The sequence below is a fragment of the Pleurodeles waltl genome, chromosome 12 (genome assembly GCF_031143425.1).
Source record: "Pleurodeles waltl isolate 20211129_DDA chromosome 12, aPleWal1.hap1.20221129, whole genome shotgun sequence".
Classification (NCBI taxonomy): domain Eukaryota; kingdom Metazoa; phylum Chordata; class Amphibia; order Caudata; family Salamandridae; genus Pleurodeles; species Pleurodeles waltl.
Window position 1 is genome coordinate 96,779,718 of NC_090451.1, and position 17,865 is coordinate 96,797,582.

Here is a 17,865-nt window from a genome sequence, read left to right on the forward strand (position 1 = left end):
CGGAGCCTGAATGCGAGTAGATACATGAAGGTCACCAGAAAGGTGACTAGTGAACAAGAACGTTTTAGACATGAGAGTGTGGAGATGATCCAGAAGGTAATAGGTATTTAGATGGATCAGCGTTGGATGAAGGAACTAAAGTCAGTCAAGGAGAAGGAAATGCTTTCCTATTAATTTGTGAGTCAATTATGGTCCACATTTCTACTATACCCTTGTTAAACCTGTTTGGCCTATATATGGTGGGTTATCTAAAGTGTCTGAACTGTTGGGTAGGGGCGATCATTATATAAGTCTGGAGGCCTTGGGATGCGGGTGGATCAACATCAGAGAGTTTGGTCGGAAGCTTAGTTTGGCCTTAAATGTGCCTCATGGTAGTTCAATAAACTTTACCAGCCAACTTTCCTTTCCTCGCTTTCATTGCTGAATTTACAGTTTTTACTTTGTTCAGTAATAGAAAAATGATGCTGTCATTTTACAATCCTTATTGTTTATTTACGTTTAAGGCCATCAATTGTATATTCTGGCCTACTGAATAGCCTTGAAGGAGGCTAGAATGATGGAATTACAGTTTTTTAATGCTAGGCTCCCTTCAGTCAAGCCTTTCCATTTTTTCTCTGAGTGATCTTTCTAAGCACATCTAAATGTTAGTAGTGGACAGTGGCAGACACACTACATTCAACTCTTCTCAAATTTAAAAGCTGTTAGTCCACAATCTAATGTCGATGGGCAAACAGATATGTAGTTCAAAGTATTATCTGTGGGAAACCATCTCATGATCATGCAGGGTAACTGTGAAGAAGTACCAACACCACCACTTGTTTTTAAGCTTAGCTGCAGCGATAAGCACACATTTTATTAGAGGAACTTGTGGAATTACTTCACACTACAGATAACAGAAGATTGTCCTCGAAGAGATTACCACTAGATCGCATTCAAACAAGATATCTCAGCATTGTAAGTTCAGCCCAGGCAGCAGAATCCTGATGACTCAGAAATATGTTTGTGCACAGAGCTGGAGTGGCAAAAGCTACTATTTTGTTGACAAGGGGAAGCCATGCTAATAATTCTCATTACCATTTGTCATCTAAAATGGCTACCAAAACAGGGGAAGAGCAAGTATTAGTCAATCCCTACTAGTATGTTTCTTCCAGTAACGACGATGTGGCCCGGACCACGATTCCATTGCTCTGAAGAATATCCTTCTATTGTGCATAATGCTGTTTTTATGCTTTATCTGCCACTACATGATATTAATTTAATTTGCCATGTATCATCCACATGAAGGGTACTCAGTATAAGTGGAAGTATATCTTGATCACCCTGGTTAAATGCACGGTCATGAAAATGGTCAAACTTTGGTAATCATGAAGAAACCAGAGGGCTTAGTGAACACATTTAGGCTATAGGTTACAGTACATCTCACAAAGCATACTTTTTCAGTTCTGACAGTCAGGATACAGACTGACATTGGGGTGGTATCCTTAAATACATCACAATTCACAGTCACTCACAAGACAAATCACTGGAGTGGAATTAAAATGAGCAACCCCCAAAAACCTGAGAAATCCAGTAAGACACAATTCCATACCACTGACACTGAAGAGCTGCTAACTAACAATTCTCAGTGGAACAATGACTAGTAAAATCACCCCCTTTCAGGGAGAAGACCCTCAAAAGCAGACCCCCATTTTGAAAATCCCATTTTCACATACAAAACAAAGTATTATATTTAGAAAACAATACAATAAGGGCCTTTCGGTATACCAGGCCTGGAATGTTCAAATTTTGAAGGCATCCAAAGTTAAAGGCAGTTAAGCTGTCTCGTGCAGAAATGTAGCTGTATTCCCAATGGCTACTTTTGGGACCTGTCTCTGATTCTCCACCAAAGCTTCGCTCGGGATTGGTCTGTGAGAGAAGACTTTGGCTAGCCTCTTGGACTCTGGGAGAATCAAGAGTGTGGGTGACTCAATTAGGCCCTATTGTTTTAAGACTTTTGAGACTTTTTCCATTGATCAATTAATGATCCGGATGGATTCAATGTCTGCAAATTGTTAACAGAGCCAATGGCTGATTATGCAGAAGGCGTTCAGAATAAGGATCTTTCATCTTCATAGTGGCGGCTCAGAGCAGTAGGGCTTATATCTTAATTTTAATTAAACCAAATCATCTTTAACACCACATGGTTATGTATAGATCTAAAGCAACTTGCACATTTTAGCTAAATGATCAATATGCATTGCGCCTGTCTCTGACGAGTCACCACCAGTTTGCTTCTAGATATTTCCACAATGCTTTTTTACACTCATAGGCTTCCATTTGTTGGAAGATACCAATTTACACCAAAGCGTAGTCAAACTGCCCTCTATCCAACCCCTCTTTGTGGTCTGTCCACGAGGATGCAGGCATTCTGCTGTAGGGATCAAGCAGAATTCGGACACACCGCACCATGAGGATGACCAGAAAGACCATCAGGAGTATCACCAGTGCAAAGACCGTTTTCTGCTCAGCATCCATGCCCATGCCGTTTGTCGGGTCATCCAGCAGGGTCGGAGAGAGCAGTAGTTCATAATCTGTGGTTGCTGCATAATTCATTGCAGAAGCATGGCAGTCTGCAATCTATGACTGCAAGTAAGTTATGAGAAAATCAGTCTCCGCGACAGATATTCACCAGAATGATGTAAACCCTGAAAGAGAAAACAGGATTCGGAATAAGTCATTATATAAAAAAACTAATCTTCAGAAGTAATACATTTTTTTCAGCAGCAGCTTGTAAATTTGTTTCCATACAAATTCAGGTACTTGAAGATAGGCATACACAAAAACTAGGCGGAATATCGGACATTTTAGCTAAGCGGCCATAATTAAGACACTAGGGGCCAGATGTAGAAAGATTCCAAATTGCGATTTGCAATTTGCGAGTCCCTGCGACTCGCAAATTGCAAGTCGCAATTTGGAATGCAGAAAGGTGTCTCAGACACCTTCTGCAACTCGCTATGGGGTCGCAAAGACCCACCTCATAAATATTTATGAGGTGGGTCGCAGTTTGCGACCCCATAGCGAGTCTAGGCACTCACGGGGATGGTGGCCTGCTGGAGACAGCAGACCACCATCTCCGTGACTGCTTTTAAATAAAGCAGTTGTTTTTTTTTCTCTTTGCAGCCCGTTTTCCTTAAAGGAAAACGAGCTGCAAATAGAAAAAAATACCGAAACCCTTTGTTTCGGTTTTTTTCAGAGTAGGCAGTGGTCCATAGGACCACTGCCTGCTCTGAAAAAATAATTTTGTGAGCATTCACAAAGGGGAAGGGGTCCCGTGGGGACCCCTTCCCCTTTGCGAGTTACCATCCACTTCAAGTGGATGGTAACTGCGAGTTGATTTGCGACCGCTTTCGCGGTCACAAATCAACTTAAATCGCGGTGCGAGTCGCAAATAGGAAGGGAACACCCCTTCCTATTTGCGAGTCGGAAACACATTTTGCGAGTCGGTTCCGACTCGCAAAATGTGTTTCTGCATCGCTTGAGGGCTTTTGCACCTCGCAAACGGCGTTTTTCGCCGTTTGCGAGGTGCAAAAGCCTACCTACATCTGGCCCTAAATGAGTTAGACCAGCCACAGAAACCTACTTGTCAGAGCATTTAAACCTCTCCAAATTCCAATCTTCTATACTTAGAACTCAGGAAACACATTGGGCCGCAGGAGGATCCTACCCCTAAACACTGAGGGTGTTAGACACTATTTTTGTAACAATACTTTCAGATGCAGGATAACCCTGTCCCATGTCAAAACTTTGTACGGATAAAACTTGAAATAATATGTAGGTGGTGAAAAAGGCTGATAATGAGGAATTTATGCAAGTGTGACAATTCTAATTCTCGGTTCAATGGTCATCGATCGACATATACCACAGTCGTTCTTTTTGAAGTATAAATAGTATCAGTTTTAATGGTCGCTCACCAAGCTTTTTACATTTTTTGTGTTTTTGAGACACAAAGTTCCAAAGGGGGAATCAAACAACGAATGATTCCCAAACTCTGTATGTCTTCTCCCAAGGTATGGGAGGGGTCATTATTTATTTCGGTCCATCACTGCCTGGTTTTTGCCAGTGTTGTTGGACAGCACAAAAAGGAATTACATTGTCCTCCCTAAATAGGGCAGCCACTGTAATGTAATTCCTCAACAGCCCCTACTCTTGCAGGCAGTCAGAGGACATCTTGGCTCCATTGATAGAATACTGTCCTCAATAAATAAGGTGGGTGGAAAGACTGGACAGAGTACCCTGACCACCAAACTCTAAATTGGACTTCAAGTGATTTATACCAGGGCAGATTCAGGGCTAATAACAATACAGCACAACATGAGCTATTTTCTGTTTCCCTCTAAAGTTTGGATGTTTTTAATCCTGAAAACTCACAGGAAGGTCGGGCTCTCAATACTCAGAGGCTGATTCGAACATTGGAGTGTTACAGCTCCATTGATGAAAGTGAAGTTACGGAGAACAAATAATGGCTTATAATTGCTGGTATAACCCTTCTGACCAGCTTTCCAGTGTTTGCTTTTCCTGTTTTCCTCTGTTTGATTTAGAGCATTCTACCCTCAATGGATGAAATGTTCTAATAGCCTTATAGGCCTTCTACCTCAGGCTATACCTATAACTTGTGAGTAGGGCCTTTTACAACCGGTATAGCTGTCTACAGCGGGCTATAAGGCTATAATATGTCTCTGCCAGCAATATGGTTTTATCTGCCAATGGTAATAATATCTTACTTCTTCAAAGAGAGTCTTGCATTAATCCACAGCAGCAGGAGTAGTACTTCTTGTGTTTTTCAGTTTTCAAAGCATAGGTAAAAGAAATGGTATGCTCTATTGCTTATTGTCCTTGGATCATTGGTTCACTGCGTCTGCCCCACCTATGAACTGATTGCTGTATAATTATTATTTAAAATAGTTTTGTAAAAGCTTCAACCCTTACAATCATTTTTATATTAACTATTTTTTAGTAAACTTTATTAAAATGTATACATTATTTGATTTCAAATAATTGTAATATCTAATTAAATGTTTAAAAGATTTAACTATTTTAAAATAGACAATGTAATTTAAAACTTGAGATAATTTGTTTTATTTTGCATTATTTCCTATGCAGTATTACTTTAAGTTCGTGCCACCATTATTTTCTTTGGGCATGTGTTGCATGTCAGTGGCCGAGTGCTGTGCTGGACTTATGCCAAGGCAGAGCTTGAATACATTTACGACTCTTTTGGCTCCTTTTTGGCTGAAGTAACTCGAGAAGTGCATTTTGAGAAAAACTATGGGCTTACTCTTTTGTGGTTGGGTGTTTTTGTGCTTGCGTGTCCCTCACCAAACCTGTCCGTACCCTGTCCTAAGACCCTCATTACCTCTTCCTAATACATTTCTATTTAGAAGAAACTGTTACCCATTTTCCAGCCACTTCCCTAAGTTCCTCCAACATTTACTACTAAACTATATATCTACTTGTGCTGAGACCTTGGCAACCAGAGTGCAGAACTCGGCATAGAAAACACATGCGAGGCAGAGGTCTTTTCATGTTGGTTAGTCAATAGGATTTTGTAGTATGTAAGTAGGTTATTAATCATACTACAAAGTGAAGTTTGTGAATAGGCTCCATAAATGTCATGTGGCAATAATTTCACCATTTACTGCCTCATAATAATACATTGTTTGTGTAAGCACCAGTTAGCCTTGCACCATGGCACAGGGACAGCAAACTGATTTGTACTGTGTATTGTATTGTTTTCTTTTGTGCGCCTGGTGCACCCCCAGGACACATTTCACCATCTGATGATTGCCCAAAGGTGAATCATGAACTGTGTACTTTTCTGGAAAGTTACACATATTATCCATGGACATATCATGCGAGTTACTTTTCAGCCATTGTGTGATTCTATGTAATTCCTGAGTTGGTGTTCTATGCATAGCCAGGTATTGAACTCAAAAAAGTATGTGCAAAAGTTGATCAGTGCTATAGTTTGTGTAGCTTGGTGTTGCTTTTTTGACATATCTGTTTTTGACATTTTGAATACAACATCAGTTTCAAAACATAGCACTGCCATAGAGCTTGCTTAGTTTTGCTTTCTGACACACATGCGCCCATGCAAAACTTCTGTAAACCCGGGCGCAGATACCTCTGTTCAAGTTTCGCATGTTTCTGTACTGACACACCCCTAGGCATTTTAATATTATATAGAGGTTACTGAGGTGGTAAAGATTGGACAAGTTGTCTTCTCTAGGGCTCAGGGGGATGCCACTTTTGAGACCCCTGGAATTTTGTTGAATGGATATTCATGACCTGTTCTTGAGTTGTTCGGAATTTCAGATTTTGGATATTCTTTTTAGACACAAGAATCTTCATGATTTGTTTTGATTTATTCTAACCAATAGAAATGCATGGACACACATGCAGACAGTATCTAGACACTACTCACCATTCAATGCCAAGTTGATTCCTTTATCCCTCAATGATTTCTTTGCCAGAGAAACAATCTTACCCTGTGAATGAACCAGAAACAAACATGGTCCTTATTTGGTTGCAATGATATCTCACGATGAATTTCCCCAATATTTGCCAACTGCTAGCCCACAATCCGGTGTCAAAGACCATTCCCTTTTACATTGGCTGACTTAAGAAGTTATAGTAGTAAAGGATGCATGCAAAATTTCCAGTGAAGCGTCTAAATGCTTGAGTTCAGACTAGCTTCCGTTAACTTCTCCATCTTGGGAGACAAAGCGTGCACCATCTTTTGCCCACCTTGCTGCAGTAGGCACTGTTAAGGTGACTTCAACAAAAGAGGGTCCAAAAACAAGATAGCTTCCTGTGTGAAATGCCAGTTCATATTATATGTGTGGGAGCTTAAAACCAGAGGACATGGACCCTAGTCCTCCATTTGAGATAAACGTTACTAGGTGGTGGTAAGGTCCCAAGAGTAGATCTTTTCAAGCATCCAATTGCAGGTTGTAGAAGTGTTCATAAAAGAAGACTACGGAAAGGAATATTAACGTTTTCCATTCAAGATTTATTGTTGAGTGCCAAATAGTTTCAGTCCACAGAACTGGATCACAACATAAAGCAAAAGCTCAGCCAACACGTGTTTCGCCCCTCATGGCGTGTATGCCAGGGCTTTTTCAAGGCTGTAAAGAAGAATGTGATCCAGTTCTGTGGACCTTCATTTGAAACTATTGAGCACTCAACAATAAATCTTGAATGGAAAACTTTAATATTCCTTTCCGTAGTCTCCTTTTATGAACACTTCTACAACCTGCAATTGGATGCTTGAAAAGATCTACTCTTAATGTGGGACCTTACCACCACCTAGTACTGTTAGGGTGACCCAGCCTCTTCACAGTGGCATAACGAAACTGGAGAGGGCCCCCCTGCAAAGAACTTGGAGGCCCCCCCCCTCTGGACTCACTCAGGCCGGTGCTGTGCTAAGGGGCCCCCTGGAGCTCATGCCCCCCTTCAAGGCGGGGGCTTCAGAGGCCTTTGTTACGCCAGTGCCTTTTCTGTGGCTAGTCCACCAACCTGTACCATTCGTATTGCTTATGTTCTCCTCATTCTAGAGTAGAACTTTCATACCTTATTATCTCCAAGCCTACATGACGAAACTGTACATACCCATGCCTAATTTGGGGTTGTGGAGGGTTCCTGATTATCTAGAACACGGCTGTTCAAATATTTCTTGGAATTAATCATCTCCTGTTATCAACTCGCTATACAGCATCCAGAATATTATATTCACTGGTTTCCAGTAATTTATTTGGTAGTCTGGTAAAAAACATTTGGACTTATTTGCAGTGCAGAGGGCAGGTTACTCCATCACAAACGTGACTAATATAACGGCCACCGATTACAAGCAGCATTGAATATAATGCACTACACCGGATGGGATGTCCATCATGTTTGTGATGGAATAACTCAACCTCCTAACTCTAAATCAGATCCATAATCTGAAATCACACCTTACAATCTACAGGGCAAGTGATGCCCTGTAATCAAGAGTACTAGCAAATTCTAAGGAAAATAGGGGTAAGGGTGTGGTGTAATGGCCAGAGTGGATGACTTTCTAACTGAAGTACAAGGTTTGAGTCTCGGAGTCAGCTCAACGTCCTGTGATTCTGTGAAAATTACTTAATCTACAAAAATGAATGTGTCCTTAGTACATTTAAAAAAAATCATTAATAGAAGGCATTTCTGACAGGGGCGGAGCTAGCCGGTGAAGATGGCGGCAGCCTAGATGAGTAGCTCCAGACCCACCTTTCACAAACCCTGAAACTCCCGGACCGCGCCGGGCGCTGCAACGCAGTGGGAGTGCTAACAGACGGCAGAGGCTTGAGCCGACCAGAGAGTGTTGGCGGCGACCCTCCCACTGGGCACACAACAAAATAAACTAAGCGGCAGTAGCAATGCCGTACAAGATGGCAGGCGTTCAGCAGCACTGAAATGCCGTGAGTGACAGACACAGGCGAGAGGTGCAGCTGCGGTGCCGACGCCCCACCACCTGAAGTCCCAAAGGAGCGAAGGGGTGCCTGTCCTCTGGGGACACTAGTGGAGAGAAGAGACCTAGACATGCGGTGAAAGGAGCTGAACAGGTATAATGGACAGCAGCCTTCCTTTCACTCCCCTACCCCATCCCCCGCTGCGGCTGTGCCGAACGTGAGCCGCATGGGGGTATGAGGCCTTCAGTACACAGCTGGTGAGGCCTACCGGGAGCGGTGCACGGCTGGTGAGGCCTAACTGGAGTGGCACTGAAGAAAGGTGCAGCCAACAGTGGAGAACACAGCGCCCCCACCCCAGGCACAAAAGAAGACGTCGGCAGGCGGGCCTACCAGATTTAGGCAGTGAAGCCACGGCAAAGCCGCTGGGCGCAGATGCCCCCCTGAGAAGAGAGCTGAAAACTGAGAGGACCCTAACACGCTGAGACATGCCCGGATGTTGTCCAGAGGTCAAAGGTGAGACAGCGCTGAGAGGCGGACAAGACAAGCGCTGGCACGAATGGAGGGCACCCCCCTTAGGGGGTATGCTGAGACTGGGAGCGGGGGAGACCACCCGGCGAGCAAGGGTTACCCATCTGACTGTGGGCCTACGAGTGACGGCCTAAGACTGCCAGGCAGCCGGGGATGGCTTTGAAGACACGTGGGAAGAGGGCCCGGAAATTCGGAGGCCCCGAGCTGCGGGGGAGCTGCGTGTCCTGTTGGGACATCTGGAGCCCGTAATGGCAGAGGGGGGACTAACATTGGTGGCAAGAGGTCCCCAACTGATCGATGCATGAGTAAACCGACTAGGAACAGTTAAGCACTGGAGAGTGATCCTAATGGGGAAACAGCTCCGTAAACTGCAGGGATTGTGGGCAGTTAGCCCAGAAAATGGGCAAAGTGCCAGAGCACCGATGCCACAGTTGGCAATCCAGCCATCCCAAAAGCATGCCACCTTGCAAAAAATATTGGAGGTGATCAAGGACTCTAAGAACACCCTCCGGCAGGAGATCGGTAAGTGTTGTCCGAGCTGGGCTTCCTGAGAACTGATCACCAGAAATTGACTGATAGGGTGAAAAACAAAGAGGAAGACCTGAGTGAACTGGGTGCATCGCACCGTGCGCAACAAATCAAACTCACCCACCTCACAGACAGAGTACAGTGGCTAGAGCACTGGGCAGAAGATGCAGAGGGACAAAGCGGTTCAACAACGTACATATCATAGGGCTTCTAGAGGGGGTCAAGGGAACAGACATGGTGGCCTACCTGGAGCCCTGGATGTAATTGCTTATTGGCAAGCAACAACTCGCGCCTTCCTTCACACTGGAAAGAGCGCACAGAGTCCCAGACAGACCTCCTATGCCACGAAGTCCTCCCTGACCGGTTGTGGCCAAGCTTTGCACTGCAAGGACTGGAACCTATTACTACAGAGAGCACCCGAAGCAGGCCCCTTTGAGGTGGAGATCAGCAGAGTCAACATGTTCCTGGACTACATGGCAGCAGTGCAGGCAAAAAGGGCATCCTACATGGAAGTGAAGATGTCCTTAAGAACAGAAAGAATCCGTTATGCCCTGTTATTTCCCTCGAATTTAAAGATAATATGGGACGGCCGCACCCATTTCTGTCTGAGCCCCAAAGAGGCATGGGCCTGGCTTGAAACTTATAAAAGCTGGAAAGACGGCCTGGGAATGAATGAGCCCACGACGCCTAGACGCTGAAGAAAGAGACACCGCTCCGGGGACCAGCCTCGCAACAAGAGAGTGGTGAGGCCAACATAAATGCAAGCAAGCCAGGGAAAATGAGTGGAGATCAGGGCAGCGCCATCTTTGACTGAGTCACCCACATCTGATAAAGACAAAAATGACCAAACTGATGCTCGTGAGATGGAAGACACATCCGACCTTGAGTCGGTCACTAGCGTGCTTGAAGATCTCCCACATGTGACGCCCCAAACAGCAGAGGACCTTCTTTAGTGGATGACATCTCTCAACACTGTAAAGAATTCTTAGACCAGGAGCAGTAACTCACATATGGCCTGGGCTGGTCTGGACACCATCGAAAATTGACGGTCTAAAGACATCACACAGTAAACTCACCCCCACTCGCCCTTGGGCTGCTCCAGCAGGGTGAAGATGATGGATTGCCACAGACTGACATCACAGGTTTGGGCAGTCACCCATTGCCGAACTGCCACAGGGACGGGAAGTTGTGGTTGGAATTGTATTGTTATTGTTAATGCCCAAATATGTGAATGGTGTGTGGGGTTGCAGGAGGGATACGGGGGTGATTGGGGACCCAGGACAATAGACATAATAGATCCATGGTGAACAATGATACTACTCTTAAATTGATGTCCTGGGACATACAGGGGATGGACACTGCATCAAAGCACCAAATAATCCTGACATACATGAAGAGGAGAGGGGTCCACATTGCTATGTTACAGGAGTCCCACCACACTAAGGTGGAGGCCAACTGCTTCCATGAATGTTTCCAGGGGCAACTGTTTGCCACCACTTACTCTGCATATGCTTGGGGAGCATTGGTGTGGGTACATGCGGGAGTGCCCTTCAAGGCTACTCCAGTACATGCCGACAAGAAGGGCTGTTATGTACTGGTAGAGGGCCGCCTATATGGACGACTAATAGTGCTGGGGAGTATGTATGCCCAGAACCCGTTTGCCTTCCTCCATACACTGTCCAACCAGTTGGCGCGATACCCCGAAGGTCCCTATCTCCTAGGGGTGGACTTCAATAGCGTCTCTGTAGGAAAGTACCCTCTTTCTTGGCGTGGTTGCCCCCATTTTCTGCCTGTTATCAGTTTGTTTGACTGTGTCTCCTGGAATTCTGCTAACCAGGACCCCAGTAGTTTTGCTCTCTCCTGTAAACTGTACCTTTTTCTTCCCACAGTTGGCATACTGGCCCCCCATGTAAGTCCCTAGTGTATGGTACCTAGGTACCCAGGGCATTGGGGTTCCAGGGGATCCCTATGGGCTGCAGCAGTTATTCTGCCACCCTTAGAGAGCCCATGCAAAGGGTTCTGCAGGCCTGCGTGAAAGGGTTGCATGCACCCATTTTCACCACAGGTCACTGCACCAGGTCACTGTAAGTCACCCCTATGGTAAGCCCTCTCAGCATTAGCAGAGGTGCCCCCACAAACTCCAGATCAATTTTCCTGGACTTTGTGAGTGCGGGGACACCATCTTACACGTGTACTGGACATAGGTCACTACCTATGTCCAGCTACATAATTGTAAATCCAAACATAGGCATGTTCGGTATCAAACATGTCAGAATCATGCCCTAATACTGTTGCAGGTATTGGAAGTATGATTCCATGCACTCTGGGGGCTTCTTAGAGGACCCTCAACATTGCCACCACCAGTCTTACGGGGTTTTCAGGAGAAGGCAGAACAAATGATTTCCTTTGGGAGAGGGAGGTATCACCCTCTCCCTTTGGAAATAGGTGTGACTGACTTGGGAAGGGTAGCCTATCCAAGCCACTGGTTTGCTTTGAAGGGCAAATTTTTGTGCCCTCTGTGCATAAACCAGTCCACACCAGTTCAGCAATCCCCAGTCCCTGCTCTGGCACAAAACTCAGCAATGGAAAGGGGAGTGACCACTCCCCTGTCCATCACCACCCCAGGGGTGGTGCTCAGAGGTCCTCCAGAGGGTCTCTGGGTTCTGCCTTCTTAGTTCCAAGGTTGGCAGGGAACTCTGGGAGCATCTGAGTGGCCAGGCCAGGCAGGTGATGTCAGAGCCCCATCATGATAGGTGCTAACCTGGGTAGGTGACCAATCCCCCTTTCAGGGCTACTTAGGTTCTTTCTCATGGGTGGGTCCTCAGATTCAGCTTGCAGGACTCCACCAGGATTCCTCTGCAACCTCCATTTTGACTTCTGCCCACTGGAACTGTGACTGGACCCTCCAGGAACCGACAACGCTGCAAACAACGAAGAAGACTCTTCTGCAACTTTGTTTCCACGATTCCTGCCAGCTTTGCAACATTTCCCCAGCCGTGCATCCTCAGAAGACAGCAACTCTTCAGCCTACACAAGAAGGAGAAGGAATCTCCTTTGGAGTGAAGGAGTCACTCCTCTGCAACCGCATGCACCTACAGCAAGCGACGACCAGCTGCGTGGATCTCCCCTCATCTTAAACTGCATTGATCCTGCGTCACAGGTGGTGGTCTGGAGTAGTGCTCTTGGTCCTCTCTGCCAACTGTCCAACTTTGGTGAAGGTAAGCCCTTGCCTTCCCACGCAGGACAGTACCCCCGTGCACTGCATCTCTTGCAGCTGCCAAGGCTTGTTTGCATCTCCTCCAAGGGGTCTTCAGGCAACATGTAGCTCCAGCCCCCAGCACTCCTTCCTGCAAAGCACAGCCTCCTGAGTGGTTCTCCGGTGGCGTTGGATCCTCTTTTGTAGTGCTGTGTGGTCTTCTTCTGTGACTCCTGTGTCCCCGTCCTGTGGGACTCCTGCGGGTGCTGGCTCTTCTCCTAGGGGCTTTGTGTGATGCTGAGGGTCCCCTGTGACTCTCCCTCCTGGATTGAGACCTCTTGGGTCTTGTTGGTCCTCAGCAGCACCACTTTTCTACTAACTGTGAGTTTGCCTTTGCCAAGGCTTGTTGGTGGAATTCCTGCACCGACACCCGTCTGCAATCTTCACTCCAGCATGAGACATCATCTGCATCCATCAGGAACTCTTCTTTAGCTCCAGGGCTGCAGTGCTGACCTGTTCTTTATCACCATCGACCAACTCCTACGAGTACAGCTGGGTGGGTAGTAGCTCCTACTACTCATGGACTCATGGACATTTGACTTTTGGACTTGGTCCCCTCTCTCCACAGGTCTTTTTTCTTCAGGAATCCACCTCTGGTTTTCTTGTAGTCTTGTCTGGGTGTCTTCTTTTCTTCTTTTTTTGTCCTTTTGGGTGTTTTGGGAAAATTGCAGTGATTTACTCCTGCTTTCCTAGTCACTGGGGGGTACTGTGTTACTTACCTCTGTGGTGTGGTTTTCTACTACTCCCAGCTCCCCTCCACACATTTCACTTACGTAGTTGGGGGTCCTGTGTTCCATTTTTCTAGTATATGGTTTGTGCTCCCCCTAGGGTCATTGGTTATTGTTATTTTCACTGTTTTCCAACCTTTTCTATATCTATTTCTGATTGCTAGTGTATATATTTAGTGTATTACTTACTGTTATAATACCACAAATTACTAGAAGGGCAACCCTCCTAGTGGAGGGTTGCCCTTCTAGTAATTTGTGGTATTGTGTTCCAAAAATAAAGTTCCTTTAATTTTGTACAACTGAGTGTTTTCTTTCACGTGTGTAAGTGCTGTGTGACTACAGTGGTGTTGCATGAGCTTTGCATGTCTTCTTAATAAGTCTTGGCTGCACATCCACAGCTACCTCTAGGGAGCCTGGCTTCTAGACACTACCTACACTTCACTAAGAGGGGATGCTTGGATCTGGTATAAGGTGTAAGTACCTTAGGTACCCACCACACACCAGGCCAACTTCCTACAGTCTCTGACCCAGACTGGACCTCTCCACCCCTCTGTGCAGGGGGTGGCAGCACTCAGGGTGGCAAGGGGCCTGACACTGAGGAGATCTAAGTGGGACATGGAGGACATCTGGCAGACCAAACACCCCCTCAGTAGGGAATTCTCATACTACTACCCCATCTATCAAGTACACACTAGGATTAATCATATGATCTGCTCTGCTGGCCTCAACACTGCCTGTGTGCATTCAGAGTATTTGGGCCGCACGGTGTCCGACCATAGCCCATTAATACTAACAATGCAGACATTGGAGAAACCTTCACCGATCCCGACGTGGCACCTGTATCCTAGAGCTATGGAAGACGAGGCCTTTCAGAGGGCCTTAATAGTCAAGCTGACGGAATACCTTACACTGAACTCTGGGACAGCCTCTACCAGGAGGGTGGAGTGGGAGGCATTGAAAGACCCCCTCCAACACCAACCAACCACGCACGCAACCTAGGCTTCGTCCTCGACTCCGCCCTCACCATGTCCAAGCAGGTCAACGCAGTTTCTTCCTCCTGCTACAACACCCTCCGCATGCTCCGTAGAATCTACAAGTGGATCCCGACGGAAACCAGAAAAACTGTGACCCAGGCCCTCGTCAGCAGTAGACTAGACTACAGCAACGCACTCTACACAGGCATCCCAGCAAAAGACATCCGCCGCCTCCAACGTATCCAAAACGCCTCCGCCCGACTGGTCCTTGACGTCCCCCACTGATGCCACATCTCCCACCACCTGAAAGACCTCCACTGGCTCCCCGTGGACAAGAGGATCACCTTCAAACTCCTCACCCACGCTCACAAGGCACTCCACAACGCCGGACCAATTTACCTGAAAAACAGACTCAACTTCTACGTCCCCTCCCGCCAACTCCGCTCCACCAACCTCGCCATCGTACCCCGCTTCCAACGCAAGACCGCCGGCGGCAGATCCTTCTCCTATCTCGCCGCCAAGACCTGGAACGCCCTCCCGACCTCCCTGCGACAGACCCAGGACCTTCTCACCTTCAAGAGACTCCTCAAGACCTGGCTCTTCGACCAATAGCAGCAGCCCCCCCTCAGCGCCTTGAAACCCTAATGGGTACGTAGTGCGCTCTATAAATACTGTGATTGATTGATTGATTGATTGGTCAGAGGCCATTGCCTGAGACAAAAGGTGGGGATTCGGAGGGAGCTGGAGGCTGGCATTCTCCGCATAGAGACAGCCCTGCGTAGGTTGAAATTGGAGCTGGGGACCAACCCAGAAGCTCCCCGACAGCTCTTAGAAACACGAAAAGCCCACAATGATGCACTGGAGCGCCTTCGATGTCATGATTACAAAGCATAAACAAACAGGTTCCACAAAGAGGAGGGAAGGACGGGGAGGCTACTGGCCTGGTTGATTAGGCCGGAGAGCAGGGGCATGCTGATCACTCGCCTGAAGTCTAGGGACGGGACTCCACTGTACTCACCGGCACCCATTAATGATGAGTTTAGATCTTGCTACATGGCCCTTTATAGCAAGCCGCAGCTTGCAGATATGGGCTCACTCCACAATTACCTGGAGGGCCTGCACCTGAGAACACTTTCTGTGCCGGAAGGCGAACATCTTAGGGTGCTGGTGGACGTCCAAGAGGTGCAGACTGGTATCAAAGTTCTGGTGATGGGGAAAACCCCCGGGACTGATGGTCTCCCCCCAGAATTTTATCAAAGATTCATAGGAGTCCCGTTGTCACAACTCGTGGAAATGTACACAGAGGCCTATGAGAAGGGAGAGTTGCCCCCCCGCACTAGGGAAGCATGGGTGATACCTCGTCCCAAGGGGAAACAGGACGAGGTGACGGTTGCTGACTTCCGCCCACTCTCAATCTTAAACACTGATTTTAAAGTGCTCAGCAAAGTGCTTGCGAATAGATTGCTCCCACATATGCGGAACCTTATTCATGATGACCAGAATGGGTTCATCCCTCCACAGAACAGTGGCTCTACATGCTACTGTACAATGAACAGTTCCCACACGACCTAAGAGCAATGATAGTATCGGTGGACCTAGAAAAGACCTTTGACACAACACGATGGGACTACCTGGAGGCTGTGATGCTACATTTGGCCTAGGACCTAATTTAGGGGGGGGGGGGTGGGTTAATTTACTTTACACACATCCCACAGCACGGATCAAGACCGGGCACACGATGTACAGCAGCCATAATATCTATACGGGGACCAGACAGGGCTGTCCGCTCTCACCCTTACTGTTCGCTATAGCCATAAAACCACTAGCGGAGAGTTTCGGGCCGTGGTGTGTACTCAGAGGAGGGATCCCACACATCATCCCCCTTTACGCAGGCTACCTCCTTATTTATTTACGGAATGGGAATGCTGTGCTACCCCAGGTGCTCCAGATGCTGGAGGACTTTGGTAGACACTCAGGCCTACAGCTCAACAGAACGAAGATGTGCGTGTTCCTGATTGCTTGAAGGGGTGTCACACCCACTTTTGTGTCCGGTGGTTGTACTCTGGGCCCCCCAAATGTTTCAATATCTGGGAATTCAAATTTACCACGATCGGAGAGACCTTAGAGAAGGTAACTTGGGTGAAGCATACAGTGCATTGAAGGCTGCTGTGGCTTTCTGGCACTCGTTAAATTTACCCATGGCCGGGGTCAAACTTTCCAAGATGGTGATGCTCCCCAGAGTCCTTTACTATTTTACCAATCTGCTGTTGCACATTCCGACATCATGGTTCTGAACCCTGGATGCACTATTGCAAGAGTTGGTGTGGGGCAGGGGGCGTCACCGGGTAGTGCTGGGGACCCTTTGCCTGCCTCCAGCAAGGGGGGACTCAGAGCCCCCGACTTCCACCTATGCTACCTGGCGGCTCAACTTCAGTGGCCAGCACAATGGCTAAACGGGTTAGACTTATCAGCGACCCCCCTAGACAGAGAGGCTAAGCGGGGGAATAAATCCCCAGTCTGACTGCTCCGTGGGAGGCAGATACCCCCCGGAGCAAACACACTGGCGCCCACAGCCACAGCTGCTTTAGTTTAGAGCCCTTAGGAGAACAGGCACGACTAACCCCTATGCCCAGGCCCTACCGCTTGTTGGACTACCACATGGTGAACCTTGTTCCTCCTTTACCTCCAGACAACTAAAACCCTGGATAGAGGTGGGGATTAAGACTGTGGGAGACTGTTACCAAGAGGGGATGTTGGTACCTTTTGGAGATTTAACAGAGCAAACGGGTTTAATTGCTGGCCAATTCTTAAATTACAAGGCTGTTACACGTGCATTGAAGAATTTGTGGGGCGACAGCAGTGAGGAGCCCCCCATGGCTGCAGTCCTCCAGACTATGTTGGTTGTTGGTGGGGGAGCTCATCTGGTCACATGGATTTACAGGGCATTGAACTGGATGTTTGAACTGCCACTGGACGGACTGTGACTCAAACGGGACACAGATATAGGCAGAAGTATGACAGACAACGAATGGTCTAGAACTCTAGCACATCCACACAAGATTTCAAGAAATACACGCCTGAAGTATATACAGTATAACTATGTCCGCATGACCTACCTCACGCCACAATCGGATATATGGGTGATGACGGGGGCTTGCCCCTGATGCCTGGTGACTTGGGAATGTCCAACACTAAGACACTATTGGGAGGAAGTCCTTGCTCTGCTCAACAATATCTTAAACAGACAACTAGACAACAAGCCGGCTGTATTCTTACTGGGATTTTTCGGTAGGCCTTCATCAAAAAAGGTGGGGAACAGGTTTGCGTCCCTGGCATTGGTGTTGGCACGCAGGAGAGTGGTGATGGCCTGAAAAAATAAACAT

At 47.1% G+C, this 17,865-nt stretch overlaps 1 protein-coding gene across 2 annotated transcripts in view; it reads right to left on the minus strand.

The window, feature by feature from the left end:
- Positions 1-829: 829 nt before the first annotated feature.
- LOC138267996 (cortexin-1-like) overlaps positions 830-17,865 on the minus strand; it is a 107,938-nt gene continuing 90,902 nt past the window's right edge. For both annotated transcript variants that reach the window (XM_069217296.1, XM_069217295.1), the window contains exons 2-3: positions 6,461-6,524; positions 830-2,684 (exon numbers count right to left, since the gene is read on the minus strand). In XM_069217296.1, coding sequence (XP_069073397.1) covers positions 2,335-2,592 — 258 coding nt within the window. In that variant the 5' untranslated portion in view covers positions 2,593-2,684; positions 6,461-6,524 and the 3' untranslated portion in view covers positions 830-2,334. The remainder of the gene's footprint in view (positions 2,685-6,460; positions 6,525-17,865) is intronic.